This window comes from Lontra canadensis, unplaced genomic scaffold, assembly GCF_010015895.1.
Source record: "Lontra canadensis isolate GAN:19392208 unplaced genomic scaffold, GSC_riverotter_1.0 scaffold103, whole genome shotgun sequence".
Lineage (NCBI taxonomy): Eukaryota > Metazoa > Chordata > Mammalia > Carnivora > Mustelidae > Lontra > Lontra canadensis.
In genome coordinates, this window is record NW_022631097.1 from 608272 (window position 1) to 629255 (window position 20984).

The window sequence follows — 20984 nt, forward strand, 5'->3', positions numbered from 1 at the left end:
CTCAGCCCCCACCTCTCTGGAATGGTAGATCTATATTTATAACTACTTGAGAACACTACAACAAGTTTCAAATTCAGTAAGTCCTAAACTAAATTCATTATCTTAACCTCCTGCTTCTCCATTCTCAAACCCTCCTGAAATTTGCTTCTTACTTGCTTCTGGGAATTACTCTCACTTCTCAGTTAAATGGCAGCACCATTCACCCCCTTTTAATCAAACTCCAACTTCGGAGTTAACTTCATTGGCCAAATCCTGCCTTAAAGATGGAACTGAAAAAAATCCTGAACACTTGACATGCCTGGGTGGCTGAGTAGATTAAGCCTCCGACTTTGGCTCAGGTCATGATCTCAGGGTCCTAGGACTGACACCTCTTCAAGGCCCCTTGGGCTCTGTGCTAAGCAGGGAGTCAGCTTGAGGATTCTCTCTCTCTCTCTCTCTCTCTCTCTCTCTCTCTCTCCCCCTCTGCCCCTTCCCCTGCTTGTGCTCTTTCTCTCGCAAACAAATAAAATCTTTAAAAAAAAAAAAAAAGTCCTGAATCCTCAGTCTGATCCAGGAAGAGAAACCCGAGCCCAGCCAACTACTTAATCCCGGGGCAGCCCCTCGATCTTCCGCCTAAGAGCAATGCTGTGTGGGTCGCCGGGCTGGGCCTCTGGAGGCAGCCAAGGGCGGGCTTCCGGCAGCGCTCTCAGGGGCACTGCCTGCCGGGACCACGCCTCGGGTCCTTGCCGGGAGTTTGGAGCCCGGAATCCGGAAGCAGGCGGTGAGGGAGCTCTGGGAGTGGGGAGAGTAGGCAGCGGGGAGCTTCCAGAGCCCGGAGCATCGGATGCGAGGAGAGTCCCGAGCCAGGAGCGCCAGGAGCAGCGAGTGTCGGGAGTGGGCCATATCCCCTGGCAGGTGCGTGGGCGCGGCTGGCCGGACCCCGTGGGCGGTTGGGGTAGTCTTGGCCGAGGGTGGCCGTGTCGACTCCCATCCTGAGCGGCTGGCTCAGCTCTGTGCCGCCGCTGATGGTGGTTGCGTGGTTGGCCTTACCGCGCTGGTTGCAGTGGGACTGCATGCACGCTCATGCAGCCCGAGCCTTCCCGGGCATTGGCGTGTTCTCGAGCGAGTCGGCGGCCCAGGTGACAGGACACAGGTGGGGCAGCCAAAGGGAGCCGGTGCTCACAGCCGGGTCTCTGAGCGCGCTCCGGGCTCGGGGAAAATGAGCAGATGGCAACAAAACTCTGTTTTTTTGCTTCTAGTAGGCAGACACCCTATCTTCTTAAAATGAGGTATTCTTCAATTTAGGTTTGGAAAAGTAAACGTTTCAAAAAAAAAATACAGTATTTTTTGAATAATCAGGGAATGTAATCTGACCTCGAAATTAGGAACATCATGATAGAAACATTCAATGAGCATGTTGAAGATCAAAATTGAAAACTTTGTTTTTTGTAAACTTTATTTAATGGTAAATACTTCTTGCGGGGAATGCCCAGTGACTCAGCTGGGCATTTGTCCAGAGGAACATGGCACTGCTGAATGTTCAAACTTTTGACTCTGGATTACAAAATAACAATAAACACATAAAAATATTTAAAGTGGAGTGTAATGATAAGGGAGGAAATCCTCTCCATATTTGCATGTTGAGAATAGAGTAGCTGGAATTTGTGAGGAGGAGCTTAGGTTGTTTCTCAGGAGCTGGGGATGTGTGTTCTTATCCTGTGCTCCTAACACAGAGACTGACTCCAAAATCTCCTATGTACACAATAAGCTCCGATGCCCACATAAATGAACACTGACTGTTTAGGAGAAGCTTGGAAAGAAGGGAGAGACTGGTGGCACATGTTAAGAAAGCTGCTAGCCAGGAGAGGCCACACATGGAAGAGAGACTCCATATACAATCTGGAGGAAGGCAGAAGCCAAGGCCTGACTTCAGATTTCACAGAATTAATAGTGTTAGTTTCACTTCCTACTATGAATAGGAAGACAGAAGTCAAGGCCTGACTTGAGATTTCACAGTATTTGAGTGTTCGTTTCACTACCCCTACAGGGCCTCAGCTGTGAGGAAGAGGCCAGAGAGTTGTTTAAAGTGTTTGTTTATATTTTGGTTTCACAAATAGTTCCACGAACTGTACACTTAAAAATGGTTAAAATGGCAAATTTTATGTGAGGTACATTTTGCCACCAAAATAAAGGTTAAAAAATATCTGTACTGTTTGACTCAGTAATTCCACTTCTGGCCATCTATTCTAAGGAAACAATGACAGAGATTTGGCCAAAAATATATGTTTAAAACATTTCCCTCAAAGTATATTTTTAATAATGAACAATTTTCAGTAACCAAATATCTGATGACTTGGGGAAGAGTTAAATTACACATAGCCACAACAGATATTTTCAAAGACTATTTAGTGATATTGGGCATATACTCATTAAAAGTTAGATAAAAGAAACTGGCTATAAAATTCAATAAATAATTTCACAAATAACATATTTTTATTAAAATAATTTATAAAATATATTGATACAGGGAAGAATAATATCTAAAGATATTGAAAGAAATATCAAAATCAACAGTGGTGTTATTTCTCATGGAGGGATCATAAGTGCTTTTTTTTTTTTTAAAGATTTTATTTATCTATTTGACAGAGAGATCACAAGTAGGCAGAGAGGCAGGCAGAGAAAGAGGAGGAAGCAGGCTCCCTGCTGCACAGGAATCCTGATGCGGGGCTCAATTCCAGGACCCTGAGATCATGACCTAAGCCGAAGGCAGCAGCTTAACCCACTGAGCCACCCAGGTGCCCCTATAAGTGCTTTTTAAAAAACAACTTTACTGAGATATACTTTACATACCATTAAATTCGCCCATTTTAATTGTATGATTCAAAGACTTTTAATGAGTTGTGCATCATCACCATTATCTGGTTTAGAACATTTCCAGCACTGTAGATGCTCTTTATTTTTCTCCATTCTGGTTAACCTACTTTGGGGGAGAAGTTATTTTTAGAAAGACAAATTCATAGTACTTTCCTTGAAAATTTAAGCAAAACTGAAAAATAATACAATTTAAGGTAAAACTAAGAGTAATATAATTTAACAAGAATAAAAATTATTTAAGCTTTTTGAGTCAGTATTGTTTAGGATTTCAGGACTATTTTCTAAGACAACCATTGGAATTGCAAACAAAGATTTACATGTAAGTGTGTGCATCATAGCTTTTTTTCTTAAAGATTGATTTATTTGAAGTGTGCCTGGGTGGCTCAGTTGTTAAGCATCTGCCTTCAGCTCAGGTCATGATCCCATGGTCCTGGGATCGAATCTCACATCTGTCTCCCTGTTCAGCGGGAAGCCCACTTCTCCCTCTCCCACTCCTGCTTGTGTTCCCTCTCTTGCTGTCTCTCTCTCTATCAAATAAATAAATAAACATCTTTTAAAAAAGGTTTATTTATTTGAGAGAAGTGGGGGGCACAAAGGGAGAAACTGTCTCCAGCGGGCTCTCCACTGAGTTGATCCTGGAACCCAAGGTCATGACCAGAGCCAAAATCAAGAGTCAGACTCTTAACCAATTGAGCCACCTAGACTCTCCCATAAGTTTTGTTTTGTTTTTTTGTTTGTTTAAAATTTTATTTATTTGTCAAAGAGAGAGAGTGTGTGTGAGCAAGCACTAGCGGGGGAACAGCAGGCAGAGGGAGAAACAGGCTACCTCACCTAGCAAGGAACCCGATGAGGGACTGGATCCCTGACACTTATCCACCCGAACCACCCAAGTGTCCCTATAGCTTTGTTTTTGATACCAAAATTTAGAAGTAATTTGATTGCCCAACAATAGAAATAGTTCATTTATGACATATAGCTAAGATAGCCTCTCTTAAAAATGTTTTCCAGGAATAATTAATGATTTGATGCTAAAGACAAAATGCTGAAACAAAATGCAAGATAGGTATTGTGAATATAGTATGATTTCAATTTTGATAATAACATAATCCATTACAGTACATACACATAGAAAAAAAGCCTGGAAGAAAAGGCAAACAAAGTTTATTGTTAAATACTTATACATTTCTTTCCATTCAAAATATGCCTATTTTTCTTAGAAGTAATTCTTTTCCATATATAGGAAAGTAGGACAGTAAAAGAAATTAAATTAAAACACAAATATGTTTCCATTTAAACATAAGTTGCATATTTTTATTACTAATTGGTCAGTTTTTTCTCTAGAATGGCTAACAGACATCCACATAACTAATGGGACTAAGTGTCTTTTAAGTTTTAAAGAATTATGTATAAAATCTGTGGCTTCACTATCGCATATATTAATTTTTAATTTAGAAAGAAGTGCTTTGTGTTCTTAAACCACACACCTGATCTGTAACTGAAATCTGTACATTTTCATTAAGATATATAGTACGAGCCTATACCAAAGAATTTTGGAGCACCATAGTACCAGCCATAAAGCTAGAAATGATTCTAAAACCAACGTACTTGTTGCAAGTTTGATCACTGTTCAATTTTTGTAGTTAAAAATGATTGCAATATGTCTTTTTAAAATAATGCCCAGGGCGCCTGGGTGGCTCAGTGGGTTAAGCCGCTGCCTTCAGCTCAGGTCATGATCTCAGGGTCCTGGGATCGAGTCCCGCATCGGGCTCTCTGCTCAGCAGGGAGCCTGCTTCCCTCTCTCTCTGCCTGCCTCTCTGTCTACTTGTGATCTCTCTGTGTCAAATAAATAAATAAAATCTTAAAAAAAAAAAAAATAAAAAAAAAAAATAAAATAATGCCCATATTCACATTGTATGCATGTAGAATAATTCCTGATGCACTGTCATTTATATTCACTGAAAAGAAAATCCTTTTTTTTTCCACAGACTCCCCTGAATTTTATTATACTGTGGTTTATTTATTTATTTATTATTTAAATTCAATTTTGTTAACATATACTGTATTACTGGTTTCAGGGGTACAATTTAGTGATTCATCAGTTGCATCTAACACCCAGTGCTCCTTACATCAAGTGCCCTCCTTAATGGCCATCACCCAGTCACCCCATCTCCCCACCCACCTCCCCTCCAGCAACTGTCAGTTTGTTCCCTGTGTTAAGAGTATCTTATGACTGGGGTGCCTGGATGGCTCAGTTAGTTAAGCATCTGATTCTTGATTTTGGTTCAGGTCATGATCTTGGGGACCTGGGATCGAGCCTCGCATCAGGCTCTGTGCTCCACACGGAGTCTTTTGGAGATCCTCTCTTTCAAATAAATAAATAAAATCTTTTTTTTTAAGTCTCTTATGATTTGCCCCCTCTCTGTTTATATCTTATTTTTCCTTCACTTCTCCAGTGTTCTTCTGTTTTGTTTCTAAACTCCACATATGAGTGAAATCATATGGTTTTTGTCTTTCTCTGACTGACTTATTTCACTTGGCATAATACCCTCTAGTTCTAGCCATGTCATTGCGAATTGCAAGATTTCATTCTTTTTGATGGCTCAATAATATTCCATTGAAAATCCTTTAAAACTATGACTTGAAACTTTTTTCCCTACAGGATGACTGTGAGGATCTTTGCAAATTGTAACTTCTGTTTGAAAGTCAAGCACTTAGCTCGTCAACAGAAGAAAAAGCTACAAAATGACATTAAGGAGAATGGTGGAAATTTTTCCTTTTTATTAAATCCTCAGGTATGTAAACTTTGTAAGAACTGTGTGATAAATACTGTCCGTTCAGGGAGGGTAGTTCAGGATGCTTGGCTGGCTCAGTGGGAAGATCATGCGACTCTTGATCTTGGGGTCTTGAGTTAAGGCCCCATGTTGGGCATAGAGCTTACTTAAAATAATAAATTAATATTTTTTTTTTTAAGGGAGAATGGGTCATGGTTAGAAGGGTAAGCAGAGACAATTGGCCACAGAAGAAAGTCACTGAAGGCAGGTGAAATTAAGACATCATTAACAGGGAAGTTGGGCTGGAGAAAGGCAGAGGAGGAAAGACCATGCGTCCCACCTTCTCTCCATTTCCTTGAGCTGTAGAGAAATTCCACGTACCTTGTGAATCCGAGGTTATTAGAGTACAAGATCTGAAGACCTAAACAGAAATAATTACAGACCAGCCAAATCTATTCTTGAAGGAGAAAAGTGATGGTGTACAGCATTTGCAAAAAGCATTCCATCTAATCACTCCCTAGTATGTTATCCCTGAATGTCACCTGTACAGTGTGACTCGGGACAAAGAAAAACATGTAAACTCATCTTGAACTGCTTATACAGCTTGTACTGATTGTTTTGTTTATTTAAAGTCCGAAGAAAGCTACTTTCCCTCTCTTGAAATGGAATTGTAGGCCTGACAGTTTAAGATTGGTGGCTTAGCCTGACCCTTCCTGGACCACATCCCTGGGGCTTGCTGACCATGAGTCTAATTTGTTCTGTGAAGTATGTTCAACTCCAGCTAGATCCTGGGTGCCCTCTGGCATTTAGTAGTTTGCCTGTGATTATCAGAAATGGAATGTCCCTGTTTACCTCCAGTTTAGGCAGAACTGTATATACATCCCTTAATACAGCTTTCCTCACTTGCCTGTTTCCATTTCTGTGCATGGATGAATAATTCATGCCAGTTATGCCTTCTCAGTTTATCTTCTGGGTAAAGAATGCCAACATGGTCTCTCATTTCCAGAAATTCCCACATAGTGTAAACTTTTTGGAAATTATGTTGCCAATGTATATAAACTTTTGAAATGTGCATACTATGTATTATAATGAATGAGACAACTATGTATTGTTAAGGAATGAGCTCCAAGATGAATTATTAAGTGGAAAAGCAGGTACAGAACATCATGTTTAGTATGCTGCCATTTGTGACTAAAATTAGGGCTGTGTACTTATATTTGTGTTGCCTATTCATAGAATAGCTTCGAAGGATACTCCAGAAACAAGTTAAAACAGATGCCTCTGGGGGCGCCTGGGTGGCTCAGTGGGTTAAGCCGCTGCCTTCGGCTCGGGTCATGATCTCGGAGTCCTGGGATCGAGCCCCGCATGGGGCTCTCTGCTCAGCGGGGAGCCTGCTTCCTCCTCTCTCTGCCTGCCTCTCTGCCTGCTTGTGATCTCTCTGTCAATTAAATAAATAAAATCTTTAAAAAAAAACAAAAACAAAAAAAACAGATGCCTCTGGGGAGATGAACTGGGAACAATGGTATAAATATATGTTAATTTATTATTATTATTATTATTATTTTACTTTGTAGATATTCTACAATGTGCATATACTATTTATTCATAATAAATTAATAAAATTACAACTTAACAAGTTAAATAAATAATGAATACCTTTTGAATCTATCATTCCACTCCTAAGAAAACAATTAAACAAATGTACAAATATGTGTACATGAAGTAACTCAGTACAGCATTGTTTAAAGCAGTGAAAACTTGGGAATAACCTCTAGGGTTGGTTAATCAATTATGGTATATCCCTATCCCTATTCTTTAAAAACTATTGATTTTTTAAACTTTTATTTAACTAAAAATTATTTTATTTGTAAGTGTTTTAGAAGTCTGAGAAAGATTACTATAAATTATCTTCAAGACTTTTAAGGGTGAGCATTCTAGGGCAAGATGGTGACAGAGCAGGGGACCTCATTTTATTTGGTCCCTTGAATTTAGCTGGATATCTATAGAACTACTCTGAACACACACAAATTCAGCCTGAGTTGTAAGAAAATATATTTGGAACTCTACAAGCAGAAAAACAATTGCTTTTTGCAAGGTAGGAGATGTGGAATTGTGAATCTGTGGGAGATATCTTAAGATAAAGAGAGTGGGGAAGGATCCTCCATAAGCCAGCTGCTGGAAAGTGATATAACACTGGAGCGTGAAATCAGAACTCTTAGAAATTGCTCACTAGGACAGATTTCTTAAAGGGGCACAGGAGATGGAAAGAGCAGAATTCTAAGTGGGTCATTGTGATCTCAGGATCCCGGAGACACAGAAAGAATGGGGGTGCCTGATCCAATAGGGTGCCCGAGCAGTGAAGTGGGAAACTGGTTATGGTCAGAGAGCTCAGAAGGGACTCTCAGCTCCAGTCACCATAATCCATGAGCTGGGCTGGTAGGAAGACTACTCTTCGCCCCAGGCAACTGGATCATGTGGGCTGTTTAACATCTCCTGGATAGAGACAAAACAGCTGCTCCCATGAATCTAGCAACAACTCTCAGGGAAGTAGTGGCTCCAGAAAGGAGAGTAGGATGGCATCCAGCTATTACCTGAGAGAAATGGAGCAGGGTCCGTGCCTGACCCCAGAACCACTCACAGTCAAAAAGACACAAAGTGCAGTAAGACTCATGGACCCTTAGAGCACCCCCTGGTGTGAATTGGGTGCGAATTGCCAGAGTCTGTGGAGTGTGGCACACAGAGGCTGTGCCTACGACTGGACAACAGTTCTCAGGCACTGATGGCCCCAGAAAGGAGAGTAGGATGGCACCCAGCTGTGACCTGGGAGCAGCAGAGCAGGATGTGTGTGAGCTCACAACCACTTGCAGTTGCAAAGACACAAAGCGAAGTGTTGCTCATGGGCACCAGAGGCACGCCCCAGGAGAAGTGTAGTGGGGGTGAACTGCAGAAGTCTGTGGGCTTGATACACACAGATGTGGAGATAATTTGACCTGCAGGGTTTATTGAAGAAGGGAAACTGTGATCTCGTGCCTGTGGGCCAGAGATCCTGGCATGGCTGTTTTTGCTCTGACCCTCTGAAGAGGTGTGGAAAGCCACCAAGAAATAAAAGCAACACAGACAACCAGTTCATCTCGAGCCCATCCCCCTGACAAGGGGTGGGGCAAATTTGCCCAGGGAAAGACACCTGAGAAGTAGAACAGCAGGCCCCTCCCTGAGAAGACAGACCTAAGAACAGGTGGATAACAAGCTTATAAATCCCACAGAATGGTAAAACCCCAGAACCAGGGGCAAATAATATATTGAGTTCCAGATGTTACCTCATGATTGGTTTATTCTTCAGTCTAAAATTTTACATTTTTTTAACCTTTTCCGCATTTCAACTAGATTCTTATTTACCAACTTATGTTTTTAAGTTATTTTTTAACTTTTTTTCTCACATCTACATTTTATAGATTTATGCCTCATTCTTGTCCTTTTTTCACTCTATCCAATTTTATATATATATAAACTTTGCTTTCCTTGCAATTTTGGGATGTAGTGTCTTCTAACACAGAAACCAAAATTCAATCAGGAGCAAGAGTATCACCCTGCTATGTCCACCCTGTGAGATTATAGTCTCTCCCATGCCCCTTTTTTTATTGTTTTGGTTCATCTTGCCTTGTTTGCTTTTCTGTGGTGCTGTCTGACCTCTTTGGATTTTTTCTTTCCTTTTTTTTTTTTAAGATTTTATTTATTTATTTGACAGACAGTGATCTCAAGTAGGCAGAGAGGCAGGCAGAGAGAGAGAGAGAAGCAGGCTCCCTGCTGAGCAGAGAACCCGATGTGGGGCTCGGTCCCAGGACCCCGAGATCATGACCTGATAGCAATTATAAAGTTAATAGCTAGGCTTGAAAAGAGTATAAATGACAATACAGAATATCTAAGGGTGGTAATGAGATCTAATCAGGCCTAAAAGTGCTAATGATCTAAAAGTGCTGTGAATGAGATGCCATCTAAGTTGGATGCTTTAACAACTAGGGTCAGTGAGACAGAGAGAAAATCAGTGATCTAGAGAACAGGCTGATGGAAAGCAAGGAGGTTGAAGAAAAAGAGAGAAAAACAACTAATAGCCCACTAAGAAAGGCTTTGAGAATTTAATGATGTATTGAAAAGAACCAATGTCAGAATCATCAGGATCCAAGAGAGGGTGGAAAGAGAGAGAGGGCTAGAAGGTATATTTGAGCAAATCATGGCTGAGAACTTCCCTAATTTGAGAAAGAAAATAAGCACTCATGTCCAAGAGACAGAGAGGAACCCTCCCAAAATCAATAAAAACAGATCAACACCCTGACCTATAATAGTGAAGCTTGCAAATCTTAGAGCCAAAGAAGTTATGCTGAGAGAAGCTAGGGAGAGGAGATTCCTTACATATGGAGGGAGGAACATCAGAATAACATCAGACCTATCCACAGAAACCTGGAAGGCCAGAAAATGCTGGCAAGATATATTCAGAGTACTAAATGAGAGGAACATGCAGCCAAGAATACTTTCTCCAGCAAGGCTGTCATTCGGAATGGAAGGAGAGATAACAGAGTTTCCAGGACAGACAGAAACTGAAAGAATATGTGACCACCAAGCCAGCCCTGTAAGAAATACTAAGGGGGATACTGTAAGCAAAGAGAGAGCCCAAGAGTAACATAGACCAGAAAGTAACAGACAATCTACAGAACAAACTACGGACTTTGCAGGCAATACAATGTCACTAAATTCATATCTTTCAGTAGTTACTCTGAATGTAAATAGGCTGAATGCTCCAATCAAAAGACACAGGGTATCAGATTGGATTGAAAAAGCAGGACCCATCCATATGCTGTCTACAAGAGACTAATTTGAACCTAAAGTCACCTCCAAATTAAAAGTGAAGGGCTGGAGAACCATTTACCATGCCAATGGACCTCAAAAGAAAGCTGGAGTAGCAGTCCTCATATCAGACAAATTAGATTTTAAACAGAAGACTTTCATAAGAGATGTAGAGGAACAACATATCATACTCAAAGGGTCTATCTGACACGAAGATCTAACAATTGGAAATATCTATGCTCCCAATGTGGGAGCAGCCAATTATATAAAACAATATCCAAAGTAAAGAAACATACTGATAATAATGCATTAATAGTAGGGGACTTGCAGACCCCACTCATAGCAATGGACAGATCATCTAAGCAGAAGATCAATAAAGAAATGAGGGCTTTGAATGACACACTGGCCCAGATGGACTTCACAGATATATACAGAACACTCCATCCTAAAACAGCAGAATACTCATTCTTCTTGAGTGCACATGCAACATTCTCCAGAATAGATCACATACTGAGTCACAAGTCAGGTCTGAACTGAGACCTAAGATTGAGTCATTCCCTGCATATTTTCAGACCACATGCTTTGAAACTGGAACTCCATAACAAGAAGAAATTTGGAAGGAACTCAAACACTTGGAGGTTAAAGCACATCCTGCTAAAGAATGAATGGGTCAATCAGGAAATTAAAGAAGAACTTAAACAATTCATGCAAACTAATGAAAATGAAAACACATCAATTCAAAACATGTGGGGTACTGCGAAAGTTGTCCTGAGAGGGAAGTACATAGTAGTTAAAGCTGCTCTCAAAAAAATTGGAAAAATCCCAAATACACAAGATAACCGTATACCTAAACGACCTGGAGAAAGAATGGCATATAAAACCTAAACGAAGTAGAGGAAGAGAATATTGAAGATTAGAGCACAAATCGATGAAATAGAAACCAGAAGAACAGTAGAACAGACCAATAAAACTAGGAGGTGGTTCTTTGAAAGAATTAATAAGATTGATAAACCTCTGGCCAGACTTATACAAAAGAAAAGAGAAAGGACCCAAATTAATAAAATCATAAATGAAAGGGGAGAGATCACAACCAATACCAAGGAAATACAAGTAATTGTTAGAATATATTACGAGCAACTATATGCCAACAAAATGGATGCATTCCTAGAAATGTATAAACTACCAAGACAAACAGGAAGAGGTAAAACACCTGAACAGACCAATAACCAGCAAGGAAATTGAAGCAGTAATCAAAAACCTCCCAAAACAAGAGTCCAAAGCCACATGGCTTCCCAGGGGAATTGTACCAAACATTTAAAGAAGAGGGGCACCTGGGTGGCTCAGTTGTTAAGCATCTGCCTTTGGCTCAGGTCATGATCCCAGGGTCCTGGGATTGAGCCCCACATCAGGCTCCCTGTTCGGTGGGAAGCCTGCTTCTCCCTCTCCCACTCCTCCTGCTTGTGTTCCTGCTCTTGCTGTCTCTCTCTGTCTCTCTCTCTCTGTCAAGTAAATAAATAAAATCTTTAGCATTAAAAAAAAGAAGAAATAATACCTATTCTACTGAAGCTCTTTCAAAAAATAGAAATGGAAGGAAAACTCCCAAACTCCTTCTATGAAGCCAGCATTACCTTGATTCCATAACCAGACAAAAACCCCGATCAAAAAAGAGAATTACAGACAAATATCCCTGATGAACATAAATGCCAAAATACTCAACACGATCCCAGCCAATAGAATCCAATAGTACATTAAAAGGATGATTCACCACTACCAGATGGAGTTTATTCCTGGGGTGCAAGGGTGGTTCAGCATTCACAAATCAATCAATGTGACAGAGCACATTAGTAAGAGAAAAGACAAGAATCATATGATCCTCTCAATTGATGCAGAGAAAGCATTCAACAAAGTACAGATAATTTCTTGATTAAAACTCTTGAAGGATAGGAATAGAGGGAACATACCTCAATATCATAAAAACCATCTATGAAAAGCCCACAGCAAATCTTCTCAGTGGGGAAAAACTGAGAGCTTTTCCCCTAAGGTCAGGAACACAACAGGGATGCCTACTCTCACCACTGCTGTTCAACCTAGTACTAGAAGTCTCAGCCTTAACAATCAGACAACAAAGAGAAATAAAAGCTTTCAAACTGACAAAGAAGTAAAACTCTCTCTCTTTGCAGATGACATGATACTTTATGTGGAAAACTCAAAAGACTCCCCCCCCAAAACTGCTAGAACTCATAACAGTGATTCAGCAACATGGCAGGATACAAAATCAATGCACAAAAATCAGTTGCATTTCTATACACTAACAATGTGTCTGAATAAAGAGAAATTAAGGAATTGATCCCATATGCAATTGCACCAAAACCCATAAGATAACTAGGAATAAACTTAACCAAAGAGCAAAGGATTTGTACTCTAGAAACTACAGAACACTTATGAAAGAAATTGAGAAAGACACAAAGAGATAGAAAAGCATTCCATGCTCATGGATTGGAAGAAATGTTTATGCTACCCAGAGAAATCTACACACTCAATGCAATCTATCAACCTTTTTCACAGAACTGGAATAAACAATCTGAAAATTGTATGGAACCAGAAAAGACACTGGTCACAAGGAGAATGTTGAAAAAGAAAACCAAAGCTGGGGGCATCACAATGCCTGACTTTAAGCTGTATAACAAAGATGTGATCATCAAGACAGCATGGTACTGGCACAAAAACAGACACATAAATCACTGGAAGAGAATAGAAAGCCCAGAAATGGACCCTCAACTCTGTGGTCAACTAATCTTCAACAAAGTGGGAAGGAATATCCAATAGAAATAAGACAGTCTCTTCAATAAATGGTGCTGGGAAAATTGGATAGCCACATGCAGAAGAATGAAACTGGACTATTCTCTTAGACCATACACAAAGATAAACTCAAAATGGATAAAAGACCTAAATGTGAGACGGAATCCATCAAAATCCTAGAGGAGAACAACAAATGTTGGCGAAGATGTGGAATCAAGCTAGTACAGGTCCTCTGGAAAACAGTATGGAGGTTCCTCAAGAAGTTAAAAATAGAGCTTCCCTATGACCCAGTATTTGCACTACTAGGTATTTACCACAAAGATACAGATGTAGTGAAAAGAAGGGACATATGCACCCCAGCGTTCATAGAAACAACTTCCACAATAGTCGTAAGAGTGGGAGGAGCCAAGATGTCCTTCAATAGATGAATGGGTAAAGATGTGGTTCATATATACAATGGAACATTACTCAGCCATTAGAAAGGATGAATACCTACCATTTGCATCCACACAGATAGAACAGAGTATTATGCTAAGTGAAATAAGTCAAGCAGAGAAAGGCAGTTATCATATGGAACTCATACATGGAACATAAGGAATAGCGCAGAGGGCCATAGAGGAAGGGAGGGAAAACTGAATGGAAAGAAATCAGAGAGGGAGACAAACCATGAGAGACTCTAGACTCTGGGAAACAAACTGAGGGTTGCAGAAGGCAGAGGGTGGGGGGTTGGGGTAACGGAGTGAATGGCATTAAGGAGGGTACATTATCTGATGAGCACTGGGTGTTATATGCAACTAATCAATCATTGAACACTACATCAAAAACTAATGATGTACTATATGTTGGCTAATTGAACTTAATAAAGAAAGACTTTTAAGGATGAAACTAACAGATAAAAGTATTTAGATTTATTTCTATACGTACATAATGAATTGATTCTTTTTTTCTAAGTGCACACATATAATCTTAGACAATGCTGATGTTCTGAGCCAGTATCAACTGAAGTCTATCCAAAAGAACCATATCCATATTATAAACCCAGATTTTATATGGGACTCTATCAAAGAAAGGAGGCTTTTGGACGTAATGAATTATGATCCTAATAAGGCACTGGACATCACACCACCTCCTTGTCATAAGGCAAGCAGTTCTGGTAAGTATTTTATATCAAGCGCTTAATATATTACAGATGCTATAGTAAACATTTTGGTTTATCAAAGGCAGTATAGTTGAAGAATGGTCTAGACATATTACAAAAATTATCAAACATCCTCAGGTCCTTCATTTGTGACATGATGGCACTGGGGAACTCATTTTGACCCTGCAGCATACTAGAAATGCATTTCATAACTATACTCACCATAATCTTTTTTTTTTAAGATTTTTATTTATTTATTTGATAGACACAGAGAGATCACAAGTAGGTGGAGAGGCAGACAGAGAGAGAGGGGGAAGCAGCCTCCCTACCGAGTAGAGAGCCCAATGTGGGGCTCGATCCCAGGACCCTGAGACCCTGACCCAAGCTGAAGGCAGAGGCCTAACCCACTGAGCCACCCAGGCACCCCTCACCATAATCTTAAAAAAAGAAAAATATCATTTGAAATTATATATCCATCAATGAGTTTCAAATAATACAGATATTAGAATTCTCCTCACATGTCTATTAAAATAAAATCATGATATATTCTCACTATCTTTTATTTTAATCTACCTTCTTTTTGTCCCATTTGTACTATCCTTAGATTACCAATTACTATAGTTACTTTAAGAACATTAAAAAAAAAAAAAGGAATAGCGTGTTAAGTATTACCTATATTCAAGAATCTTAAAAATTCTAGGATTTATTGTTTATAATTTTAATAAATCTTTGAGTAGTAAACAAGTGTTTTTGTTTTTGTTTTAGAAGTGACAACAGATGATCCGTACCTGGACAATTCCATGGAGAAGGAAAACATTTTGGAATTCACAGAGTAATCTACTTTTTTTTTTTAATTTAATTTTATTTATTTAATTTATTTATTTGTGTGTGTGAGAGAGAGAGAGCACGCACAAACAGGGGGAGCAGCAGACAGAGGCAGAATCAGGCTCCCCACTGAACAAGGAGCCTGATGAAGTATTCCCAGGACTCTGGGATCCTGACCTGAGCTGATGGCAGATGCTTAACTGACTGAGTCACACAGGTGTCCTCAGAGTAATCTACTTCTAATCATTAAGATTCAGTTTGCAAAATGTTTTGTAAACCTCAAGCACAGGTTTTGTTTTGTTTTTTAAGATTCTATTTATTTATTTATTTATTTGAGAGAGAGACAGAGAGAGCGAGTAGGAGGGTGGAGCAGAGGGAGAGAGAGAAGGACAAACAGACTCCCCGATAAGCAATAAGTGGGGAGCCCGATGCGGGCTTGATCTGATAACACTTGAAATCATGACCCGAACTGAAGAAAGATGCTCAAACAGTTTTAAAATGCTATTAATACCTCATGTTTTTGTAGTATTTTCATTTATCTTGCTTCTCTAATTCTAGGCTTTTGTTTATTTAAGACTTTTTACCTCAACTAGTATAGTGCTAATTATTTCCATCTTAGTATTATATAAGAATGGACATAATTGTTAGATTGATTTTTAAAAAGAGAAGGCACTGGAGATGAGATATGGGTAGTCTGCTTACCCTGCTACCTTACCGAGAAGCCTTTAGAGTTGAGACTCTTCCTTACTCCCTACCTAATATGTAAAAAATAGAAATAGTGACAACCTTCTGCAAATGGAGTATATGAGGCTACAGGGGTTTTTTTGTTCATTTTTTGTTTGTTTGTTTTTGTTGTTGTTGTTTTGTTTTGTGCTTCTTTATTTAACAGAGAGAGACAGTGAGAGAGGGAATACAAGCAGGGGGAGTGCGAGAGAGAGAAGCAGGTCCCTCCACCCCCACCTTAGCAGGGAGTCCAAGTCAGGCTCTATCCCAGGACCCTGGGATCATGACCTGAGTGAAGGTAGACGCTTAAGGACTGAGCCACCCAGGTGCCCCGAAACTACAGTTATATATGGTTTTGTAAAGCATACCCACAACTGTAGTATCAATTAAGCATCACATTGAGCCTTATTTTATTTGTTAATAGTACTGTTAAAAGACAGAACAAATATAAAAAATAAAAGTACAGACTATGCGAAATCTGATGCCTTTATTTTAAAGGGGGTGGGGAATGACTGTAGTACAGAGTCTCCGGTATGATCCTGCCTGAGTGACACAGCTTCATTAGGGCCAGGACCCAAGAGAGCACAGGTCACCTGCCACTGCTAGGACTGGTGCTCTCTCCAGTGCACTGGCCTGCTTCTCTTTCACCTCCATTTGTGCTTCATCCCACCCCACCTTCCAATGCAGACACTCAGTATTCGGCATCAGAGCTCTAGAGTTATCCAAAGGAGGAATCCAGCTCATTACACAAGACTTTTTAACCATTTTCAGAGTATCTGAGGAGGGATTAGGGACTTAAAATGTATTTTGTATGTAATTAGGGGATAGTAAGAAAAATTTTATGAATATTCTGTTTAATCTAAAATTCCATTTTAATGTTAAAATTTTATTATACAAGTTTCAGGTTTCGTAAACAGAATGTTGAAATTCCTCATTTTCCACAAGACTTTGAAGTTGCAAAATACAACACCTTGGAAAAAGTAAGAGGCTGATTTGTATTTTATATTTAAAATTTAATATTTATCTTTTTAGTGTTTTTATTATAAAGGTAATATGTGCTCATAATAAAAATATAAACAGTACAAAATATTAACATAACTTTATTTTTTTATTAAAGATTTTATTTACTTATTTGACAGAGAGATAAAGAGCACAAGCAGGCAGAGAGGCAGGCAGAGAGAGAGGGGGAAGCAGGCTCTCTGCTGAGCAGAGAGCCCAATGCGGGGCTCGATCCCAGGACCCTGAGATCATAACTTGAACTGAAGGCAGCCGCTTAATGACTGAGCCACCCAGGCACCCCTCGTTTTTTTTTGAGTAGATTTGACACCAAGTATTTACATTATTCATTAAAAAGAAAAAGAGGAAATTATTTCTCCAGTATCATATAAGTGAAAACCCTAGCATTCAAAATGATGCTGATTTACATATTTTAGATATTTTAATAAAATATAACTTAAAAACATTTCCTCTGTGATAAAGAAAATATAAAAAGTGGTACAGTTTAAACATATACAGATATAGCTATAAACTATATGTACTTTTTTTTTAATTTTTAAATCTTTTATTAACATATAATGTATTATTAGCCTCAGGGGTACAGGTCAGTGAATCGCCAGGTTTACACACTTCACAGCACTCACCATAGCACATACCCTCCCCAATGTCCATAACCCAACCACCATCTCCCTCCTCCCAGCAACCCTAGGTTTGTTTTGTGATATTAAGAGTCTCTTATGGTTTGTCTCCCTCCTGATCCCATCTTGTTTCATTTTTTCCTTCCTTATCCCCCAAACCCCCCATGTTGCCTCTCAAATTCCTCATATTAGGGAGATTATATGATAATTGTCTTTCTGTGATTGACTTATTTCGCTCATCATAATACCCTCTAGTTCCATCCATGTTGTTGCAAGTGGCAAGATTTCATTTCTTTTGATGGCTGCATAGTATTCCATTGTATATATACACCATATCTTCTTTATCTGTTCATCTGTTGGTGGACATCTAGGTTCATTCCATAGTTTGGCTATTGTGGACATTGCTGCTATAAACATTCGGATACATGTGCCCCTCCAGATCACTACATTTGTATCTTCGGGGTAAATACCCAGTGGTACAATTGCTGGGTCATAGGGTAGCTCTATTTTTAACTTTTAGAGGAACCTCCATGCTGTTTTCCAGAGTGGTTGCACCAGCTTGCATTCCCACCAACAGTATAGGAGGGTTCCCCTTTCTCCTCATCCTTGCCAGCATTTGTCATTTCCTGACTTGTTAATTTTAGCCATTCTGACTGGTGTGAGGTGGTATCTCATTGCGGTTTTGATTCGTATTTCCATGATGCCGAGTAATGTGGAGCACTTTTCATGTGTCTGTTGGCCATCTGGATGTCTTCTTTGCAGAAATGTCTGTTCATGTCTACTGCCCATTTCTTGACTGGATTATTTGTTCTTTGGGTGTTGAGTTTGCTAAGTTCTTTATAGATTTTGGATACTAGCTCTTTATCTGATATGTCATTTGCAAATATCTTCTCCCATTCTGTCAGTTGTCTTTTGGTTTTGTTAACGGTTTCCTTTGCTATGCAAAAACTTTTGATCTTGATGAAATCCCAATAGTTCATTTTTGCCCTTGCTTCCCTTGCCTTTGGTGATCTTCCTAGGAAGAAGTTGCTGCAGCTGAGGTCGAAGAGGTTGCTGCCTGTGTTGTCCTCAAGGATTTTGATGGATTCCTTTCTCACATTGAGGTCCTTCATCCATTTTGATTCTGTTTTTGTGTGTGGTGTAAGGAAATGGTCCAGTTTCATGTTTCTGCCTGCGGCTGTCCAATTTTCCCAACACCATTTGTTGAAGAGGCTGTCTTTTTTCCACTGGACATTCTTTTCTGCTTTATCGAAGATTAGTTGACCATAGAGTTGAGGGTCTATTTCTGAACTCTCTATTCTGTTCCATCGATCTATGTGTCTGTTTTTGTGCCAGTACCATACTGTCATGAGGATGACAGCTTTGTCATAGAGCTTGAAGTCCGGAATTGTGATGCCACCAACTTTGGCTTTCTTTTTCAACATTCCTCTGGCTATTTGAGGTCTTTTCTGGTTCCATATAAATTTTAGGATTATCTGTTCCATTTCTTCAAAAAAAAAAAAAAATGGGTGGGATTGTGATAGGGATTGCCTTAAATGTGTAGATTGCTTTAGGTAGCATAGACATTTTCACAAAATTTGTTCTTCCAATCCAGGAGCATGGAACATTTTTCCATTTCTTTGTGTCTTCCTCAGTCTCTTTCATGAGTACTTTTAGTTTTCTGAGTACAGATTCTTTGCCTCTCTGGTTAGGTTTATTCCTAGGTATCTTGTTTTGGGTGCAATTGTAAATGGGATTGACTCCTTAATTTCTTTCTTCTGTTTTGTTGTTGGTGTATAGAAATGCAACTGATTTCTGTGCATTGATTTTATATCCTGACACTTTACTGAATTGCTATACAAGTTCTAGCAGATTTGGAGTGGAGTCTTTTGGGTTTTCCACATATAGTATTATATCATCTGCAAGGAGTGATAGTTTGACTTCTTCTTTGCCGATTTGGATGCCTTTAATTTCTTTTTGTTGTCTGATTGCTGAGGCCAGGACTTCTAGTACTACGTTAAATAGCAGTGGTGATAATGGACATCCCTGCCGTGTTCCTGACCTTAGCGGCAAAGCTTTCAGTTTTTCTCCATTGAGAATGATATTTGCAGTGGGTTTTTCATAGATGGCTTTGATAATATTGAGGTATGTGTCCTCTGTCCCTACACTTTGAAGAGTTTTGATTAGGAAAGGATGGTGTACTTTGTCAAATGCTTTTTCAGCAACTATTGAGAGTATCATATGGTTCTTGTTCTTTCTTTTATTAACGTGTTGTATCACATTGATTGATTTGCGGATGTTGAACCAACCTTGCCGCCCTGGAAAAAATCCCACTTGGTCGTGGTGAATAATCCTTTTAATGTACTGTTGGATCCTATTGGCTAGTATTTTGGTGAAAATATTCGCATCTGTGTTCATCAAGGATATTGGTATGTAATTCTCCTTTTTGATGGGGTCTGTGTCTGGTTATGGGATCAAGGTAATGCTGGCCTCGTAAAATGAGTTTGGCAGTTTTCCTTCCTTTTCTATTTTTTAGAACAGTTTCAGGAAAATAGGTGTTAATTCTTCTTTCAATGTTTGGTAGAATTCCCCTGGGAAGCCGTCTGGCCCTGGGCTTTTGTTTGTTTGGAGATTTTTGATGACTGCTTCAATCTCCTTGCTGGTTATGGGTCTGTTCAGGTTTTCTGTTTCTTCCTGGTTCACTTGTGGTAGTTTATATGTCTCTAGCAATGAATCCATTTCTTCCAGATTGTCAGATTTGCTGGTGTATAGATGCTCATAATATGTTCTTATAATTGTTTGTATTTCTGTGGTGTTGGTCGTGGTTTGTCCTCTTTCATTCATGACTTTATTTATTTGGGTCTTTTCTCTTTTCTTTTTGATAAGTCTGGCCAGAGATTTATCAATCTTATTAATTCATTCAAAGAACAAGCTCCTAGTTTTGTTGATTTGTTCTATTGCTTTTTTTGTTTCTATTTCATTGATTTCTGCTCTGATCTTTATTATTTCTCTTCTCCTGCTGTGTTTATGCTCTTTGCTGTTCTTTCTCCAGCTCCTGTAGGTGTAGGGTTAGGTTGTGTATTTGAGACCTTTCATATTTCTTTTTTTTTTTTTAAAGATTTTATTTACTTATTTGAGAGAGAGAGAGAGAGAGAATGAGAGGAGAGAAGGTCAGAGGGAGAAACAGACTCCCCATGGAGCTGGGAGCCTGATGTGGGACTCGATCCCCAGACTCTGGGATCATGACCTGAGCCGAAGGCAGTTGCTCAACCAACTGAGCCAGCCAGGCGGCCCCGACCTTTCTTATTTCTTAAGAAAGGCTTGTATCTCTATATATTTTCCTCTCAGGACTGCCTTTGCTGTGTCCCACAGATTTTGAACTGTTGTGTTTTCATTATCATTTGTTTCCATGAATTTTTTCAA

At 39.4% G+C, this 20984-nt stretch overlaps 1 protein-coding gene across 7 annotated transcripts in view; it reads left to right on the top strand.

Annotated features, from left to right (window-relative positions):
- The first annotated feature begins 730 nt into the window (after positions 1-730).
- Positions 731-20984, top strand: part of PARP4 (poly(ADP-ribose) polymerase family member 4) — a 133465-nt gene continuing 113211 nt past the window's right edge. For 3 of the 7 annotated variants that reach the window (XM_032838200.1, XM_032838204.1, XM_032838205.1), the window contains exons 1-5: positions 731-894; positions 5513-5645; positions 14214-14415; positions 15166-15232; positions 16847-16928. In XM_032838200.1, the coding sequence (XP_032694091.1) occupies positions 824-894; positions 5513-5645; positions 14214-14415; positions 15166-15232; positions 16847-16928 (555 nt within the window). In that variant the 5' untranslated portion in view covers positions 731-823. Of the gene's footprint in view, positions 896-2748; positions 2775-4398; positions 4461-5509; positions 5646-14213; positions 14416-15165; positions 15233-16846; positions 16929-20984 lie in introns of those variants that run through there. The other 4 variants (XM_032838202.1, XM_032838203.1, XM_032838201.1 and 1 more) reach the window with 4 other exon arrangements.